At 37.7% G+C, this 20,142-nt stretch overlaps 1 protein-coding gene across 2 annotated transcripts in view; it reads right to left on the bottom strand.

Annotated features, from left to right (window-relative positions):
* Positions 1-20,142, bottom strand: part of ANO3 (anoctamin 3) — a 195,587-nt gene that overhangs the window by 69,412 nt on the left and 106,033 nt on the right. For both annotated transcript variants that reach the window (XM_083885374.1, XM_083885375.1), the window contains exon 4: positions 10,177-10,313. In XM_083885374.1, the coding sequence (XP_083741500.1) occupies positions 10,177-10,313 (137 nt within the window). The remainder of the gene's footprint in view (positions 1-10,176; positions 10,314-20,142) is intronic.

The following is a 20,142-nucleotide window of genomic DNA, read 5'->3' as shown; positions in this document are numbered from 1 at the left end:
GAGCAAAGACCTTACTCTCCTCTATTCTGTTTAAGACTTCCCATTTCACCTGAAAAATGTGTACAAAAGGATTAATCAACATTCTCTTATCCTCTACAACCTCTCCACCGCCTTACTCCTCCAGATTTTCTGAAACAGTATCCATCTGTTAAGCTTTCTTAAATTTACATACATATGAAAACTCATTTGTTTTGAAAAACTCCTTTTAGAGTATTGCAATATAGTTCAGACAGTAAACTCAACAACTTAACTTAACCTTGTTCTTTCAGTCTTAAAATAGAAGAAATTCAACTGCAAGGCTGTGAGGTACCACTTCACTCAAGATTGTTCATTATGCAGAATCATAGTACACTTGTTTGCATCAGTGTAAACTATTACCTGAGACTTTGATACTATTGATCTGCTGCAGTTTCTTGTGTTTATTATGTGTCAACAGTTTGTTTCATAGCTTGTGGCTAGTATAACAAATCACATGACAGGCTGCTTTGAAGTCTGAAAGTGTAAAATTCGAAATATTGCCACTATCATTCAACTGAAGATTATACAAGGCAAAATACATTGATCAATTTAATCTAGAAAAAGGAATTTCAACTCAAACAACAAAAAAAAAAAGGTGGAAGTACCATGGAATGCAAATATTTACCAAAGCTATAAAATAAAAAGAGTTTATATTTCAATTCAAATGTACAAAAAGAACTTTTTTGGATTTAGCCAACATGGAGAGATTTTTCAGTAAACTACTTTTCAGATTCTAATTAATTACCAATGCCCTTTTTACAAAGCGGGAACATCTGGTTTACTGGACCTTTCTCTCCCCAGTTAATTTAAGTAGCACAATTGACAGCAATTGTAACTATTTCAACTTCATTTATGTCTCACTACTGTTCTGACCTGTAAATTAAACTTTTATAATTTTTTCACTCCATACATAGAAACAAATATTTGTAAAGAGTGAGTTGAAACCATCATCAAAACAGGAGCAAATTTTAGATTAATGGAAGAGTAATTACATGTATTCACTCTATCTTAATTTAGTAGTATGTTTTCTTTGTTTTCCACCTTATACTGGTAAAAAAAGTTTAAGATAGTGAATAATATACACAACGTAGGTAAATTTAGAGCTTAATGAGAACCACACGTAGGTTCAACATATATGTTGTAACCATTTATTTCACCTTCATTCCACCACTGACAACTCTCCTCAAAACTAACATAACAGCAAGTCTTAAAGGCTGACAAAATCTCTATAGGTGTCTACATTTTAATGAATTTTAAGAAAATTCCCATTCACTTGTTCGAATATTTGCAGCTTAAACTGTGCAACAGCTAAATATCAAGTATACTCAAACCTCTATGAAAGGTTCTATTTTGTTTATACATTAAAAGTACTGCATAGGAAAGAGCACATAACTAAGAAAAGAGATATTTCCCTCTGCCACCTGCCCAGTGTGCAGCCAATGTCAGCTCAAATATCTATGTCTTCAGTAATTTTCATTGTCCAGCAGCCCCCAAATCCATATAACAGCAGTAACATTGTCCAGCAGCCCCCAAATCCATATAATCTTTTAAAACCTATAAGACTTTTGTTAAGGATTTTCACAGCTCATTTCTAGGAGAACTGCTTGCTCTTCTTCATTTTGAATTCAAGACAAACTTGCTTTATTTGATGCTTCATGGCTGTAATTTTACAATTAAATATGTATAGTTTCTTAAGCTGTGTAAAAACTTATCATTACTCTAATACAGTTAATGAAACTTTTTTGACTCTAACATCCCCTTAAATTTACTCTGCTCCTAAGGTATATTATAAAATGAAAAATCAGTATGTTTAAGGCAATTGCTATTCCTCCTTCCCCAAACATGTACACTTCTCTTCTTACAACAGACACTTTTTACTAATCTTGCCAATTAGCCAGTTAGATATGACTGTTAACATAAGATATCAACGTAGATGAAATACTATTATGTAAAAATATACTAAGATGCTACTATGCATATGCTATACATTGCAAATAGGATACTATAATATTTTACTATATTAATAATATAAAATATTGACTATTTTGTAGACTGAAGTCCGATTTCAATATTCAGTCACCTTTAACAGCATTCAAGTCAAAGCAAAAAGATAAACTCCTATACGTTCACCTTCACAATAAAAAGACACCTTTTGTCCTTTTAAGCTTGCAGTGTCAATCCCTACTTTTCTGACTGCTGACGAATTTTGTTGGCATTGTTTTGTACAGTGAAAACTATAGACAACTGAGATTCTAACCTGTGATTCTTTACTTCAACCTATTTGATTGATCAACTTGATGTGTGCTTAAATGAATGTCATTATTGGCTGTGGCTGGAATACTGACAAAGGGTATTTTTAATTAAGTATGAATTCAGTATGAATTTAGTCTTGGAATCATTGCATTATTAGATTATACATGTATTTATTTTAATAAATTAATTTATTCAAACTTACTATCAACATCCAGTAAATCAAGTCTGACACAAACGCAATGGTATAACTCATTTGTTTCGCATACAAAACTTTGATTACCATTATTTCAGACATTAATGTTAAATGAAAAAACATTCACACATGAATGTTAAATGAAAACAAGACTTCCAATCATTTATTTTATCATTTGCTTAACAGTTTCCTGAAATTTTCCAGAAAAGGCAATTAAAATGAGCATGATTTCTACATATTTTATATATCTGTACACATAAACACAGAGACTGACAACTGTATTTTCCCAACACCTCAGTAGTTGGCTGTAGATTTACTTTGTTAGTTGCTTTAGAGTTTATCTAAAAAATAATTCATCTACAACCCTCGTATTCAGTAGTTATAAATAAAACATCGATAAAGGCATAACATGAGTGCTAGTCTGGCAGGAGGCACAGAGCCCGTGGGACTCAGGTCAGAGCAGGTTGTTCTGACTGAACATATCCAGGACAGGGAGAAACAACTTTTACACTGGGGTGTAGCTCAAGCAGTGAAGAGTCTTTTTCAGCTTCTGACTTAAAAGAATGTTTTTCACTTAGCAAAAAGAATATAAAAAAGTTTCACATATATATCAACATAGAAAAGATCAATTGTCAGTCATAACCAGCAATAGGAGCATTCACTTAAACAAGTGGCAACTTATACAGTACACAAGAATTAAGCTCCCACACCAAAATATGTTTATTTCGTCTCTGCAGTATAGAGAATTAAGTTTAGCTTTCCTCTGTGTGGGTGGTGCCATTTGGATTACATTTGTAAAATTATCTAAAGCAAAGTAAATATACCAACAGACTGGTGTCTGGGATCTAAAAGATAGATGGGTACAGACAGCTGGGCCTCAGAGTCTTCTTTTATAATTGCACCCTAAATTTGCTAAATTTCTCTCCCCAAATTTTTTTATGACATGGTGATGGTGTTTGAAACAGAATTCATTTTCTTCCTAAGACAGCTCATGAATTCTGATGCAAAATGTGCTAGAGAAAAATAATTTCACTAAACCCTTACCAATAATGAAGTAACATACTAAAGAGAGACTTACTCAAGTATCTCAGGTTTTTTTCCCAAGGAAACTCTGAGAACGGAAGGGAAGAATTCACCAGTAGAAAAAGTGGTGCAACCACTGGAAATGCAAGTATGAATCCAAGTACTGAGTCACAACTCCACTACTCCATAATAGCACCACCGCATCAGTAGCATTTGTTTAGAGACAAATACACAGGGAAAAATTGTAGAACCAGGAAACAGAGGAGGAAGAAGCAAAGACAATTAAGCAGACTTTGAAATGTATTTGCTTTCTCATGAAAACGCTAACATACTGTTGGCACTTAGAAATTTGCAAAAACCACCATAAAATGCTGTTTATATATTGGCATGGTATCTCAGAGTGCAAAAAGGACAGTATGGATTGTCTCATATATACATATGTGTGTGTGTGTGTGTGTGTGTGTGTGTGTGTGTGTGTGCATTTGTTTGTATGTATATATATGTGTATGTGTATATATATACTCTCAAACACACACTTTTGTGTGCACGCATATACACTATCACTCTATACGCTTGTAAGGAAAATCAGAGGAATAAGAAGAGCAGAAAGACACTTAAAATGCAAAAACACGCTGGTTACCAGAGGTGTGTCAAGGAAAAGGAGTCTTCTGTACCTCTTCATGTTTCTAAGAGATCTTTATCTAAGAGATAATAACAGATTAATTCAGGGCTATTAAAGCATGTGTAAGCAAAAGTAGCCATGGAAACAATTTGAAGAACTAGCACTGGAATTTTGGCAGGGGTAAAGTCTGATCTGTTAATTTCTTCAGTGTGGCTATTACCTGAAACTGAAAAATCTGCATGAACAGCTTTCCTGTTCTATCTCTGAGTAGAATGGTTCTCTCTAATAAAAGAGAACTTTCTTCCAATATAATTATTGTTTGTCATAAGATGCTAATAGGTTGAAAGATTACTGGCTGATCCATGAAAATCACCTCATTAATTTAGATTACTAATTCTCCCTAATACTGTTACCATGAACTTCGCATTAACATCTTCAGTAATATTCATACCAAAGAATGCCACCACTATTAAAGTGGTTAGTATCCACATTCAGAGCTTATGATTTAACTTCTACCTTAAGTATTTTCTGGAAATAAATACGTCTCTGATGCTAACTGCAGTGGATTTATTCCCATGAATAAAAGCGGGATACCTAAATAATGCTTGCGTTGTTTCAGGATTTTTAAAATCAAGCTGATTTTTTAAAAAAAGCTGAGACCTCAGTAAGTATATAGATTTCTTAAGTTATATGGAATTAGCTGTGAAGTGTTTTTAAATAGTACTAGACCCATTTTCTACATTTTAAGAACATACACTGATTAAGAATAATCTAAGGTGTGCTTTATGTGAAATTTTCTAAGCACACATCTAAGTTAGATTTCATCTTTTGGTGTTTGTACAAATTGATAAACCATAAAATATTTATTAGAATCATTCTTTCAATTACTTTATTTCAAAAATAGATTAATGATCTTAAGTGTATATTGATTTAGCGTTCTTCTTGTGCAAATAACCTAGGAAAGAAAATTGGGGACATATTTGCATATGCAAAGACATCCAAACTATCTTGGGCATCAAAGACAACATGACAGGCTGCCATAATTACCCACGCTATCATATTTCTGTAAGACTACACTGCTGTGCAGAACAAAGCTTTTTTTCTATGGAGACAAAGACTTCCAGAAATATCTGACCTTCCTAATTAAACTACAGAGTAACTTTTTAGGAGTAAACTAAAGGATTAGCAATTATTTTAGCTTCTCCACAGACAATATGGAATTCCATTTATATTCTACTCAGATTTATAGAGGTAGGCATGAAAAATGCATTTGTATATATTATGAAAAACATATTTGACTTCAGGAAAGGAGTGGGTTAGGTGATATGCAAACTTTTTAAAGGAAGTCTGTTCAATATTGCCATATGAGGGAGCAGCAATGGAGGATGCTTGGAGACAGAAAAGGACTTTTTAATATTTAACTACTTCTATTTGCTCTTGAGATCTAATAGGGAGTTCTTAAGCATACTAATATGACCACTGAAAATTTTTCTTTACATGTTTATTTCTAAACATTTTAAAATTACTTGCTACTTATGCTGCATTTCCTGAAATACTTTCTGATCTTTTTTTTTTTTTTTTTTTTTTTTTGGTTTTTTTTTTTTTTGGTTTTTTTTTTTTTGTTTTTTGTTTTGTTTTGTTTTGTTTTGTTGGTTTGGTTTGGTTTTGGGTGGTTTTTTTGTGGGTTTTTTTTTGTTGTTGTTGTTGTTTTTTGGGGTTTTTTGTTTGTTTTGTGTTGTTGTTGTTGTTGTTTGTTTGTTGTTGTTTTTTTTTAACAAGATCTCACAGGAGATGAGAACCAAGCACTAAAAGCACCAACATGAAGTCAACTTTTGTTGCACTTTACCATATCCTTCCATCCAGGGACCATTATTTTATCAGTTATCACTGCTTTTAGACTTTATTTACTTCTGTGTTATTAGACTGCATTTTTGGACTACCAGAAAAAGGGAGTAAATTAGGCTATTGTATAGGTAGCATTTCTTCATAGTTCCTGAATGCACTGAATGCAGTGATAATAATATGAACCTTGTTCTAAAAATCCTTTCTTTACCTTGCCAGATAGCAAAATGCACTACCTAGATAAAAAAATTGTTGGACCAAAGAGAGTAACAGAGATATAGTGAATGGAAGGAAGTGGAAGTGTAACTTCTCAAATATTTCTATCTTGCTACTATACATGTAATAGCAATAGGTAAAGAATTGGCTGCTACTGATTTTGCAGCTTCTCTAGAAAAATGTTGCCTTACACTCAAGTGATAAAGTCTGTTTAAGCCCTCTTCTCTTTCCTAAGGAAGCATTTCAAGTGCCAACTTTCCACTCAGGGATCCTCTCAATTTCTACATTTCCTTTCCAAAGCAGATACTACTCATTTTTGCTCAACAGATACTTGTTGGCCTCATTCTTCCTTGTCAGACCCCTTGGCAGAATCACATACATGAAGTTGTATTCTCTATACAATGTCAAGAGCAGCTGGTGATGAAAAGTTGGCAGAGAAGGATAACAATGACAGCTTTTTCATAGGCCTGAGTGACTCACAATTTTTCAATATGAAATCTGTGGATTCTGAAATTATACCAACCTGCACTATAGGAAACTACCAGTTATAAATCATAATCATGGAAACAAGAAAAGTAGATGAATACACTGGAATCTGGTTGCTATAAGAAAATTACCTGAGTTCCTAAAGCTTTAAAATGCAGCAACAAGAATGAGATTTATGGAGGTATCATGCATGTAGTCTGAGAAACTAAACAATTCCTGAAAAAAAAAATGTATTGGCTTTCATCATGTCCACAAGACATGTTCACTACAGCCAAAGTATTCAAGCAGCTTATTGTTGAGAAAGATCATGGCACCGAGAAGTAATTGCATACAAATTTTTTAGCAATTTTCCCCCAAGTCTCTCAAGTATACAACCACCCTTCCAAAACAAGCCAAAATTAGAAACATTAAGAAGAAGAGAAGAAAAATATGCTTTATCCTTGTACTCCTGGCCAATGCAGTGTTTCTCATTATCTGCTCAGGCTAAGGAAATTTTTTATTGTGACAGATCACTTTACATTTCAAATATGTTAAAGTACTTAGCAGCTGTAAAGCTGTACTGCGGTATTCTGTGCTTTCAGCAGTCTCAGAAAGAATTAGAAGCCTTCTTTTGCTAGTTCTATATCCATTTTGGGAAGAAGTTTCCATAAGGTTTTTAAACTAATTGCCACAAAGACTTCTAAATAATCCTAAGGCAGAACAGCAGTGTTCCATTCTAAAATAAGACTAATCTAAATTCTCCATGCCTTTTTTCCTGTGGAAGCAAGCAAAGGTAAAGGGAAGAATAATCTTGCTTGGTTGCATCAGGTGCTGGCTTTGGCTGGGATAGAGTTCATTTTCTTCACAGTAACTGGTATAGGGCTCTGTTTTGAATTTTTTAGGTTTAACCCAGCTGGGGTTAAACCAAGACATCTCATTTGCGAAAACAATCCTTCTTAATTCAGAAGGAAGTTTCCAGAGTAATTGCTGCAATAAAAGGAATTGTCAAAGTTAAAAGCCAGATACACCTAGAGAAGACTGTTTTTAAATTCTGAACCAATTTGTTCAGTAGATCAGTAGATACAATGACTGAGACATAAAAAGGTTCTTTTTGTTTAAACTTAATACAAATATAAAACTCCTCTTTAAATTTTGAAAGAAAGCAAGCTTACTGGCTGACTATGAACTTCATAACCATCCTGAACGGAGGGCTTGGAAAAATACAACTAGTGGTTATTTTATATTTCACATGGAAATACAAAAAAAAGTATTTTTATTTAGCAGAGTGAAATCCCTGTTACCAGACAGACAGTATAGCATCTGTTACTAGATTGTTTTGGCAGCAGCCTTACCTGCTATTTAAAATATTCAGTAACATGATCTAAATTCTACAGATGCCACATTGGTTTTCTGCCTTTTTGGCTACAACTAACATAAAAGGCTTAAGCTACTTAATCAACAAAATCAAACAAGAACATTCATTATTATTTGTCTTAGTTCAGCTAGTCTTGCAGAAACAGGCAAAAAAAAATATCTTTGAATACAAGAAGTACTCATTGTAATGATTTGGATGAAAATGTAACCCAGGAAATTATATATATGACATACATACAATATGTCATTCCTGAAGTCTTGTTTTTATGTCACAGATTTCCAGTCTATAAATACCATTACCTCTAAGCCTATTTAAAAATTATTACATAGCTACTATAAAAGTTTTTTCTAAAAGCATCCTATGAAATGAAGTATCAGAGGTAACACCTACCTATGTTCCAGAATACTGCAGTAGTGATGATGAGTGTGACAAGCATTAGAACTGTTATATGACTCATGAAGTATGCATTCAATGCTAAAATCACAGAGTGCCACAGGTCCAATCCAAGAAAGAACTCTGTAATGGTCTCCTGAAGAGCACATTGTATGTGCTTTGTGTAAAGCACAGAAGCTTACGGTAACTCAAACATTACTAGATTTGTAATACAGCATTACTGATGCCTACAGGCATATATCAAATTCACAGACTTACTGGTAAAAGAAAATCTGTGCTGCAAAATTCACTATTTCCAGTGCATGAAGAAGAAAATTATTCAGAACTTCTTAAGGTTAAGTCATTTGTCATATGTATGCAAGCAATCAAGCAATTATGCTTAATGGAAAGGAGAATTAAGGGTCTCCTAGTTGAAAGTATGACTAAAAAAGATATGTATTTTGAACAGAAAATCCATCCTAATTCTTTGACATTATAGTGGATTAACTGCTGGAAAAATGCATTGTGACGAATAGTATAATTACGTAATTACTAAGCAAGATTGCATGTCAGATTTATCTGGTGAGATGAGATGGCTTTTCCAGTCCTTTAGTTGAGGTTCCTGAAAATAGTCTTACACTCACCTATACATGAGTTCTACCTTTCATTCAATGTGTCTAGGTATCATTTTGATACTGCTTAGAAGAAGGATCTTATACTCTATCTAGATCACTTTTGACTGACCATTTGCTACATGAACATAGTTCTTCTACACTCTCAGAATTTCTGAGGCCTCCAAGATATTATGAATTCCACTCCATGCTCAGAATCCTATATCCTAAATTCTGTGCAATATAAGTTTATTGAAAGAAGGCTCTTGCCTCTTAGATGAGTCAATAAAAACATAAGAATCCTTGATTTTATATAATTTTGCTTCATTTTAGTACAGAGAATTCCATTCACTGATTCTGTCACTCAAACTATAATATTGTTACTAACACTCTCCAAAATCATAAGGATAAATAAAATCCTCTAATACCGTCTTCTTAGTGCTAGCAAGCAAGGCATTACTTTATTCTTGGTGAGGAGGTGTGTATGTGGCCAACAAAATTCCAGCCTCCAAATAAAAATTGATACAAAACTTTTTAACCTATTTATACATTTTTAGCAAACAAAGAAAATAGTGCTCATTAGTTCTAAATTACATAATTCTCTTTCATTAACTAATATTCTATCATCTATTGCTTATTTAGTTCTCTCTGCACATCCTAATTAGTCCATGTTTTTAATATTTTTAGTATCTCTTTCCTCCAGTAGGGACTTTCCAGCACACATACTTAGTCTCTTCTTTATCTTCTGGTTTCTGCAAAATGGCCTTGTGATCCATAAATTCTGCACTCCTTGTATCCAATTTCAACAATACATGTCTTCTCCCAGGCTTTCTTCATTTAAGTATATAAAGTTTAGTTTAACAAAACTACTTTCAGTAATTTTACACAGTTGTGTTTCCACAATAGCAGCTCATGACAACTTTGCTAAATGCTAACTAAAAGCGATTTAAGACTTAATCACTGCTCATGATTAATTAAAAAAATTAAAAGTTAATTAAAATCATTAACTAAAATTATTTTAGAAGTTTTATCATTTCCAGCAACTTGGGAGCCACCTAAATTTCTTACCATGAGACACCCGATTACTTAGGCTGCAAGATATGTAGGTATTTAAAAACTGCATTTTAAAAACATTTAAGCACATTCTGACAGTTGATACAATTTTATAGAATTTTGTGATGATTACCTTCAAGGATGATTTAGTTCGAGGTTCTGATTTCTGCCTGGTGAGCTTATTTTGAATAAGCAATGACTGATCTGTACGAGCATCATAATTCCCATGTTCTGAATCATCTGTATATGTATCTTTGTCCTTTCCTACATCTGAAAGAAAACCAGAAGAAAACAATGGGCTCATTTTAGATTGTAGTAGATAGAAATAAACAGCATTTTTACAGCCACAGTTGAATATTCATTTTATGTATACACTTTTTATTAACATATTTCTTTTCCTGTTAAAAATTTATACTTGAAATGTTATCATGTTTATCATAAACTAGAAGTGACTCCTATTTTTAGTAGAAGGTCTATAGAAATGGGTTTTTTATTAACATTCAAATTAAAAAAGTTCATAATCTCCTTCACAGTTTTAAAAACCGAAGTAATACAAATATTTAACTATTTGACTCACAGTTGTTGAGGCTCAAGATGTTTCACCAAATAGGCAGCACACCCTGGAGACCAGAGTAGCATCTCATGTTTTAAATTTAAACAAGCAGTTGAAATGCCCAATTCCTCTACACACATGCAGATAGAGCATTTGAAAATTTTCACATTAAGATACTGCACTAAGTGCTTCAGAACATATTTTAATAACTGATGGTTAGATGGTAGAAGGTAGAAGGCCTTCATGAAGAAATGTTCATCTTGTCATTGGGTTTAGTTTTATTTTTTACTTGCTCAACTAGAGTTTTTATGAACTTAGTTGAGTACCCTCAGAGAGCTGCAGGAAACTGAAGACCTCCCTCAGGGCTTACCCATAATGTCCATCAAAGAATCATGACAATATTTGCCGTGTACACCCAGCAGGAGTAAAATGAAGAGCAATGCCTATGCAGTGCTAGACTGTAAAGTTTTAATAAATTTTGGAAAATGGCTAGTTTTGAAAAAATATGTTAAAGATTAAAATTATGGAGTAATCATTGCTACAACAATGTTATCTTGGACAAGGGCCACCTGAGCCCTTTCCCCCGCTGCCCGCAGAGAAGGCAGGCCAGCTGAATCCTTTCCTCCGGGTGCCAGCGGCGGTGCTGCAGTGCGGCAGGGCTGCCCGTGTGTCCAGGGCCACGGCGGGGATCGGGGCTGGGCCGTGGCGGGGCTGGGCCATGGCAGGGCTGTGCCCCGGCCCCCTGGTTGCCGGCACCCCTGGCCCTGGGGGAGGATGGGATTCCCCTACACTCTACCCCAGGCCCCAGAGAGCAGCTGTGAGTGGGTCACGCCATCAGATCGACGATGAAAGTGAAGGCATCCATCAGCCTTCCCCCCCACCCGCCCCGCTTGTGGCGGTGTGTTGATGAGTCCTAACTGTTATTCTATATTTGTTTGTCATGTATTGTTATGTATTGTCATGTATTATATGTATTGTTAGTTGGTTCGTTCCTTGTACCCCCTCCTGTCTTCCCTTTGGTTCATTCCTAAGTTGTTTACCCAAAAGCCGTTAACTGCCAATCATTTGTTATATAACCACCTGGTCCTGCCAGTCATTCTGGGGCTTCACCCCATGCCTAGACAGTTCTAGGAGAGGCTTCGGGTGATTGGTCGGGATCAGGGGTTCTCCCCTCCCCATATTACCTGTTTGGTTGCTATGTTGATTGCCACTGTCTGAGCCACTCCCTGATCCTTTCCTATTGGTCCCTTGCTCTGCCCTCTTCTGTGTTCCTCCCCTCCTTATAAGCTGTTGCACACAGGTGCTCGGGGTCTTTCTCGAGGCACAGCCCTGGGTGCTAATAAACCTCAGTTGCTTCACCTCGGAGAGTCTCATCTCTTTTATTCCTGTGCCATCACTTTGGTTCTGCTCCTTGAGCTGCAAGACCCCAAGTGTTGCAGTGGTGCCAGGGCTGGCCGGAGCTAGCAGCACAAAGGCAACCACCGCACCCTCTGGCATGGCTTTGGAATCTTAGAGCTGTGAGGCACAGATCTCATGTCCACCGCAGGCCTGGGCAAGCTTTAACTGTTTCCTGACAAAGATTAATACTTTCTTAAACTCTAACCCTTCTCAGAGATGATAGAAAAGGCCAAATTAGAGATATGTAAAGGGACAATATGAAGGTACCAAAGTCAGTAAATGAAGAGTGACTTCTTAAGTGGGAGAGATGACAAGGTGCCTGAGTCCTAGCGGAAATCTCCTGGGAGTTTTAGTAACATACTGTAATATGAATATGCCAAAGTATTCCTTTAAGTTGTGGACAATACAAATTGGAGAGATGATTTGTGGATTTTAAAGCAAAAGTATCTGTGATTTACTGAGTGAATATTGAATTAGAAGTTGTGATGTGTTGGTTCCATGAGAGGTTTGAACAGAGAGAGATGAGAAGAAGCCCTCTGCCAGTGAAGAACTGAAAAGACATCTCTGTTCTCTGGGATGAAGAATTCTTTGCCTTCAAAGTTGTTTATCTTTAAAAGTGCTACTCCAATATGAGAGTCTACAACCCATATGTGTGGTCACGGGAAAGGCTATGTGAATATGGGAGGTTCCACAATTGCAGAATTTCCTGGGCAGGCTGCTATTTATGTGAGTTAGAAACAACAAGCAGACTGTTTGTCTTGTGGAAAGTTACCAAAACAACAGGAGAAACTTCTCTCTCTCGAAGACTGAATGAATGACTATTTTATAAGTGGTACTGACCTGGAGTTCTGAGTTTTTCCTCTTTACATTGTTTGTAGAAAATGAACAGTTTGTGGTGGGACAAAGGGTTGGTTTAGAAATGCATTTGTGATTTTCTTTTCCTTTGCTCCTCTAGTTGTATGTTAATAAAATCTATCGGTTTACTTCTAAGTTGGGCCTGTTTTGCCTTCTTCTCCCAAAATCCTATCTCCTAGTTTCGGGAAACAAAATTTGGCAAATGTGAAATCACCACAGATTTCTTAATGTACTAAACAGCTCATTTTAATTACCAGTGTGCCTAACTCAGGGGTTTTATTTATTTTAACAATGTTTTAACTTAATATACAACTTAATCTCTGCTCAACAAAAATGAATGTAGTCAAAAGAAGCTTTCAAGTGGTAGGTATATACAGTAGGAAACTGTACTTAGCAACTCTGCAGATTTGACTTATGCCTAAGTTTGATGAGCTCTTAGTTTTACTTAAGATCAAGAGTTTGTAATAGGAGCCAGTAAAATGAAGAAACAGGCCTATGAAACCTAAACTAGGTCATTTAAGCTGAAAAAGGGCTATACTCACATTAAGAAGTCTATTTCTATGAGGAAAGTTATAGAGGATTAGACATTATGAGTACATCTTGTACTAAAAACAAAAAAAAAAGTTTGCAAAACATATGTAACATTTTTATTTAAATAATTTGAAGTTATGAATAAGTTTTCTCTCTGTGCTTAACACACTTTACCTGCTAAACATTTTTATGCTTTCAAGGACACATATTTTAAATTGCAGCATCTCTCTTCTGTAAAAAAGTCTTTCACCTAGAGATACCTCCTATCTTGCCTGAAATGTAGTCAAAATTTGTTTTAGCAAAAGAAAAACCCAAAAAACACAAATCAACCCTTAAAATTAAAGACATTTATAAAGTGAGAAGACCCTTAAAATAAATGGGAAGCTGGATGGGAGCAAATGCAGATCCAATCACTATGATTAATGCTATGTTCTCAGTTTATTTCATCTAAAATGGCAGGTTATATACACTTCTATATAGTTTACAGTTACATCCTCATTGGCATACACCACAGGGAAAAATGCAAACAAACATTGTTTTACTTTTCCTTAAGGTGGCTAAAGTGTTCACACTAATAACTATACCTATTAACCTCTAGAAAACCCACTGTCCCTCATTAACACCTTAACATCTAATTTCTAACTGTGCCACAGGCTTCACAGTTGGCCTTGGTGTGGGGCCCAGGCTGGGTAGTTCAAACCTAACTCCAAATATCTACACATTTATAATGATAAAGAAATCTTTTATAAATTCAAAGATACTTTTTATTGTATCTTTCAGCAGTTCAGACTTATTTTATGCACATGAAGCACTGTCCCACTGTGTAATTATATTAATACAGTAAAAAGTGGAAGAATATTTAGCACTTAAACATTCCAGGTGAGTAAACATTTGTTTCACCTTTCTGAAAAAATGTAAGGCTGAGACACATACCATACAATTCATATTTCAAAAGTATATTCAAAAGTATGCATTGTTCTTACCATTCATGTAGGTTTGGACATTAATGTCAGCAAAACTCCTAAAATACAGTTTGTAAATACTAGTCTTCTCATTTACCTCTTTTGCAGTATATATTAAAAGAAAATTGTTTATATAAATAATTATATTCTAAGTTCAATGGAATGCATAACAGGTTAAGGAGAAATCATAATAGGTTTTGCGAGGCTCATTTCATTTATTAAGCTGAATTTTTGCAAATTTCTTTTGATTATTTTTAATGTTTTTAAAGAACAAAGAACAAAATATATTGATTTTAGAAAAGAATTTAAGAGAAGATGACAGCAGTTAACCTTTGCTACTAACAGCATTGACTGCTTTTCTATTTTTTATGACCAGGTGCTTTTTCTGTTATAAGGTATCCACTACCTTTATTAAAAACGGAAGTCTCTTTCCTGTATTTTTCCACCCACAAAGCCAGAATTACATTTCCTTAAAGATAACATGCATACTAAATGCAGAAGTGACTTTAGTCCTTGAGATTTTCTTCAATAACTGTATATTCTAAACTTCTATGACATTTTTATATCATGTTTGATTATAAAACAACACAATTTTCTGTCATCCTTTCCTCCACAACCACTATTATTTGATTGTGTATTTCATCTTCCATGTGGGATTGCCACAACACAAACCAAGACAGCATCCCTGAACCTTGTGTCTCGAGTTGTACTTCTCAAGGATGTTTTTAATGTAACTTACCCCAAAATCAGTGATATGGACTAACAGTCTTTGTATTTGATTTGCAGTATAAGTATTCATCTTTAAATTAAAACATGATTCTTAATTTGGCTGCAGCTCCACAAAACATAATGAGAAAAGCTTGACTGCCTGAAGTTCTCTTCCTCAGCACTTTAGGAAAGCAATTGTTTACTGCATTTTTGTTTTCCATCATGTCTTCCCTGACCCATGACAACCCACTTGGTTGTTACTGTCAAGATCAGCTGCCGGTGCTCTCTATTCTTGTACTTCTTGGATAAGCTCTAATGCCCACCATCACACTTAGTCTCCTTGACTTTGGAATCAAGACTAGGTAGGCAAGAAGCCAAAGGAATGTCCTGGATTACAGAAGGAGACTGCCAATGTGGGGCGTAATCAAACTGTGTATTCTACTCCCCCATACAATATTTCTGACAAAATGTTTTAAGATGTATTGTTCACAGTAGATGCCCAGTGCTTACCCAACTCCTCAGGCTACAAACTAGGTGTTAAATAAGGTAAAAGAGGTAACTGGGCAAGGTAGGGTAGTGTTTGTTTTTCTTCACAATAGTGACTCGCCCTTGATAACTCCCTCCAGAGAAGCAGCAGCACAGTCCCACCCATCCTGAGGGGGTCATGTATGCTAATAAGCCATAATGAACTGAATGGCACCAGCAGAATAGGCAGCTGCAATGACTATCAAGGACTCAAAAAAATATCCTACAGGATGACATCATTCCATTGTGAAACTCACTGCCCAGGGGGAGGTACTGAGCATTTCTGCTGGCACCTGACTATATATAACTGGGGACTCAGGACATTGCCAGCACCATGATTCAAGAGAGCCAGAGCTGGACCAGAACTTCCACAAGGATCACTGCTTTTGACAAGACTGGAACCATCACTTCCACAGGACTGCAACCACCATTTAATTGGCCTGCAACCACCATTTAATTGGCCTGCAACCACCACCCTGACCCACAGAGTGCCAGGCTGTACTCTGAATTTGTGGGTTAAAGCCAGCTTCTCTGTTTCATCGCATTTATTGTAATCTTTCCATTAAATTGTAACTCTGACCTGAAATCTCTCTCAAGGTACTTTGTATGGGGTTCATTTCTCCTGCAGGTTTACTTTCAAACTAGCAGGAGGATGAAAAAAGAAGAATCCAGTTAATACTGCTGTAGAAGCTTAGGCTTTTTACACCAATTGACAGAAAATTAAGTCCTGAATAGACCTCATCTGTTACTGACCCACCCAAGCCCAGAGGGTTTGTGGACTCCCCATCCCTGGAGGTATTCAAGGCCAAGCTGGATGGGGCTCTTAGCAATCTGGTGTAGTGGGAGGTGTCCCTGCCCATGGCAGGGGAGCTGGAACCAGATCATGATAGAGGTCCTACCCACCCCTAACCATTGTATGATTCTGTTTTCTTTGCTGCTGTTAATAAATGCCACCCCATTTGTGTTTTGCTGGGCACAGCTGAAAGACCCGAGTTAGGAGTGTGCCTTTTGTATATACCAGTGGACTTGCAAGCCCTTAAATTTTTTATTGAGCATGTTTAGTTGGATTTCGTTAATCTTCCTGTATAGAGAGCTAAAAAAAGTTGATCTGATTCAAACTGTGTGAGTCTAATCACTAAAATACTACTCAATCAAAATGTCCGTCGATCAATGTGTGTATGTTGAAATGTGTCAGCTGAGCAGATGTGCTGTATTCAGCTTCTAGTTAACCTACACTGGAGTTAATAATTCAGTAAGGCAAAAAAAAAACTTTAGCCAATGTAAAAATATGCTAAAATCAGAAAAAACTGTAATAATTGTTTACAAAGTATTTTTCCATTTTTCCTCTACTGCAGGACCAAAAAGCAAAATTCAAAAAAAAAAATCGGACCGGTTGGGAGACACCTGGCTGAAAATCTCCCTGTATTAACACTCAAATAAATGCAAGATCTTGAGTTACCTTAAAAATTTTGAGATTGTGCAAAACCTCAAGATAAAAAAGAATAAAGGAAAAGAGAGATGGAGAAGCGTAACTCATGGGGGAAAAAAAAAAAAAGTCTGCTGCACAGGGTGCCTGCAAATAGAGGATGAAACTCATCTATGTTCATGCCCATGTCCTCAAATCAATAAGGACATCAAAAGGACATTTGCCTTAATTCTTATCCCCTTGCATAATTAAGTTTTGAGCACCTTGAAGATTTTTTTCTTTCATGTCTGCTGTGGTGGATTGACCCTAGCTGGATACCAGGTACCCACTGAAAAAAATGAAAATTAGAAGGCTCCTAAGTACGTATATGTTGAATTTAAAGTGTTAAGACCCTAAGTTATTGTATAATAAGTGTATTAATATCTTGAATGTTTATTTTGTAATGTAACAATGAAAAGCCACCTTAGTAAGCAAAAAGAGGGGTGCTCTTTGAAAACCGCACCCCCCCAAGCAGCCGGAAGAGAGAAAAGCCCCCGCGCCACTGAAGAAACCGAAAACAAAAGCTGCCGGCATGCCACCCCCCCCGCCCCGAGCAGTCCACTCGCCTCGGGCTGGCACAGCCTGGCTCCCAGAGCCTGCACAGACACCAGAGCGGGCCGCCCGCTGTCGAGAGAGCCTGCACCCCCCCACAGACACCGGAGCGGGCCGCCCGTCGGGGAAGCCTGCACCCCCCACAGACACCGGGGCGGGCCGCCCCGGCCCCGACCCCCGCGAGATGCCAGCTGCCCGCGCCTTCCTGCTGCTGCCACCGCCCCGGCGTGGCTCTGCCAATGGGGCAGCCCGCTGCCCCCAGCCCGCGCAGTCGTCCCGGACCGCCGTCGCTGAAGCCATGCCGTGTGCTCCCACAGCTGCCCCGACTCCCAGCCCAGTCCACTCCAAAAACCTGCTCCCAAAGCCATGGCAAATCGCTGCCGAGGCGCCGCCGCTGGCGTGCCCTCCCCCACCAGAGCTGGCATGAATCTGCCCCGCTCTCCCACGAAACCCCCGAACTGCCGAGCCAGCCTGACCCGCGCGGCCGTCCCGCTCCCACATCGCTCCCACTGTGGAGCGGCCAGAAGCATACACACACCCCCCCATCGAAACTGTGAGACCTCCGAGGCACCCGCTCCCCGTGCAGCACGGCCGTCTCGCTGCTGCCGAACCCCGGCCCGCTCCCGCCATGAGCTGCAGTGCCAATTGCGAAATAACCCCGGCCTGCTCCCACCATGAGCTGCAGCGCCGATTGTGAAATAACCTCCCCCCCCCGGGGCGACCCCGTAGTACACTCTGTAGTAGTGCACTCTAGGACTCTTTTTAACACCAAAAAACCCCTGTAAAAATAAATCAATGTAAGATTTAGACCCACAAAAGACAGTACTAAACCGTGTATATCCTAGAGTATTAATGGACAATTTTTTGTAACTCACTGTAACCTAAAGATACCCAAAAAAAGGCAAGACCCCAAGCCAACCCAATGGAAATCAGAACTCCTTGGAAACCTCCGGTGAGGAAAGAGTTCTCCAGCTTTGCAGGAACTTCCAGCTGCAAAGCTGACCAAGACCCTCCTCCTCACAGGTGAACCTGGCTGCTGGCCCCTCGAGCTACCCTTGTAAGAGCTGATTAATAAAGGCATTTTAAGGAGAAAAATATTATCTCCGCGCATTTTTAACACCCACCAAAGACACTGTCACTCCACACCTCAGCAGAACTGGGAAGGGAAAAATATAACAAAAGGCTCCTGAGTAGAGGTAAGGATAGCGAGAGATCACTCACCAATTACAGTCACAGTCAAAAGACACTCGTTGAGGAAAATAAATTCAATTTATTACCAGTAAGTTCAGAGGAGAATAATGACAAATAAAAGTAAACCTTCCCATTAGCCCTTCCCTCCTGGACTTAAAATTTATTCCTGAGTTCTTGATCTCCTCTTGCAGGAGCAGCACAAGAGGAAGGGAAATGGGAGTTTTGGTCAATTAATCACACATTTAATTCTCCTTCCTCCTCAAGGGGGAACACCTCACAGTTGTCTCTTGCTCCAGCTTGAGGTTCCTCCATTGGGAACAGTCCTCTATAAACTGCTCCAACATGAGCCTGCTTCTCACAGGCTGCAGCCCTTCATGAGATGCTTCAGTGTGGGTTCCCTACACAGTGTGTAGTCCCAAGTAAAAGGCTGCCCTAGCATGGGATCACAAGTCCTCCCAACAGACCTACTCCAGTATGTGCTCCTCTCTCCACAGGTCCTATCACGAGCCTACTCTAGCATGTGCTTCCCATAGGGGTACAGCCTCCTGGGGCTGTAACCTGCTCCAGCATGGGCTCCTCCATGAGCTGCCCGTGCGTCTCTGCTGCGCCATGGACCTCCACGGGCTGCAGGGGCACAGTCTGCCTCACCATGGTCTTCACCACAGGCTGCAAGAGAATCTCTGTTCCAGCTCAAGTTGCCCTTGTGTGTTTTCTTTTCACTGCTTAAATCTATTATTCCACAAGTGCTTCCACTGCCACTGATGAGTTCAGCCTTGCCAAGCAGTAGGTTGGAGCCAGCTGCCATTGGCTCTACCAGACATAGGGGAAGCTTCTAGCAGCTTCTCATAGAAGCCACCCCTCAAGCCCTGCCCAGCTACCTAACACTTACCACACAAACCCAATACAGCTGTTCAGGTAAAATATTCTCACTAATGCAAACAGTACATGCATGACCCTTTACAAGACCTCTTTATGTGAGTTTTCAGAGTATCTTTCTAGCAGGAGAAAGACTTAAACATCTTTTTACAAAATCTTACATTTAAAATACTACGTGCTTCCAGTACTACAATACAAAGCAACTGCAGTGCATTTTTAAATTAGTATAGCAAATTAACAGCATCTTGCTAATGTATTTGACTTATCCAATTATGTTAATGAAAATTTATGTGGTGGTTGAGAGCTTTTGGAACTGTTGTCACACAAAAAGTTTTATGAAAAAAATTATTAAAATTATGTATAGTTTTTAATTCCCAAGTGACCTGTTACAGAAAAGAAAATTACTATGCTATTATGACTCTGAGTCAGAAAAATTTCTGTATGAAAAGGTTTAGCTGGTACCAATACTACAAAAATAAGACT

Source organism: Zosterops lateralis (assembly GCF_965231275.1).
Source record: "Zosterops lateralis genome assembly, contig: SUPER_6_unloc_1, whole genome shotgun sequence".
NCBI classification, from domain to species: Eukaryota; Metazoa; Chordata; class Aves; order Passeriformes; family Zosteropidae; genus Zosterops; species Zosterops lateralis.
The sequence above is the reverse complement of the archived record's forward strand: the minus strand, read 5'-3'. Positions and strand labels throughout refer to the sequence as shown.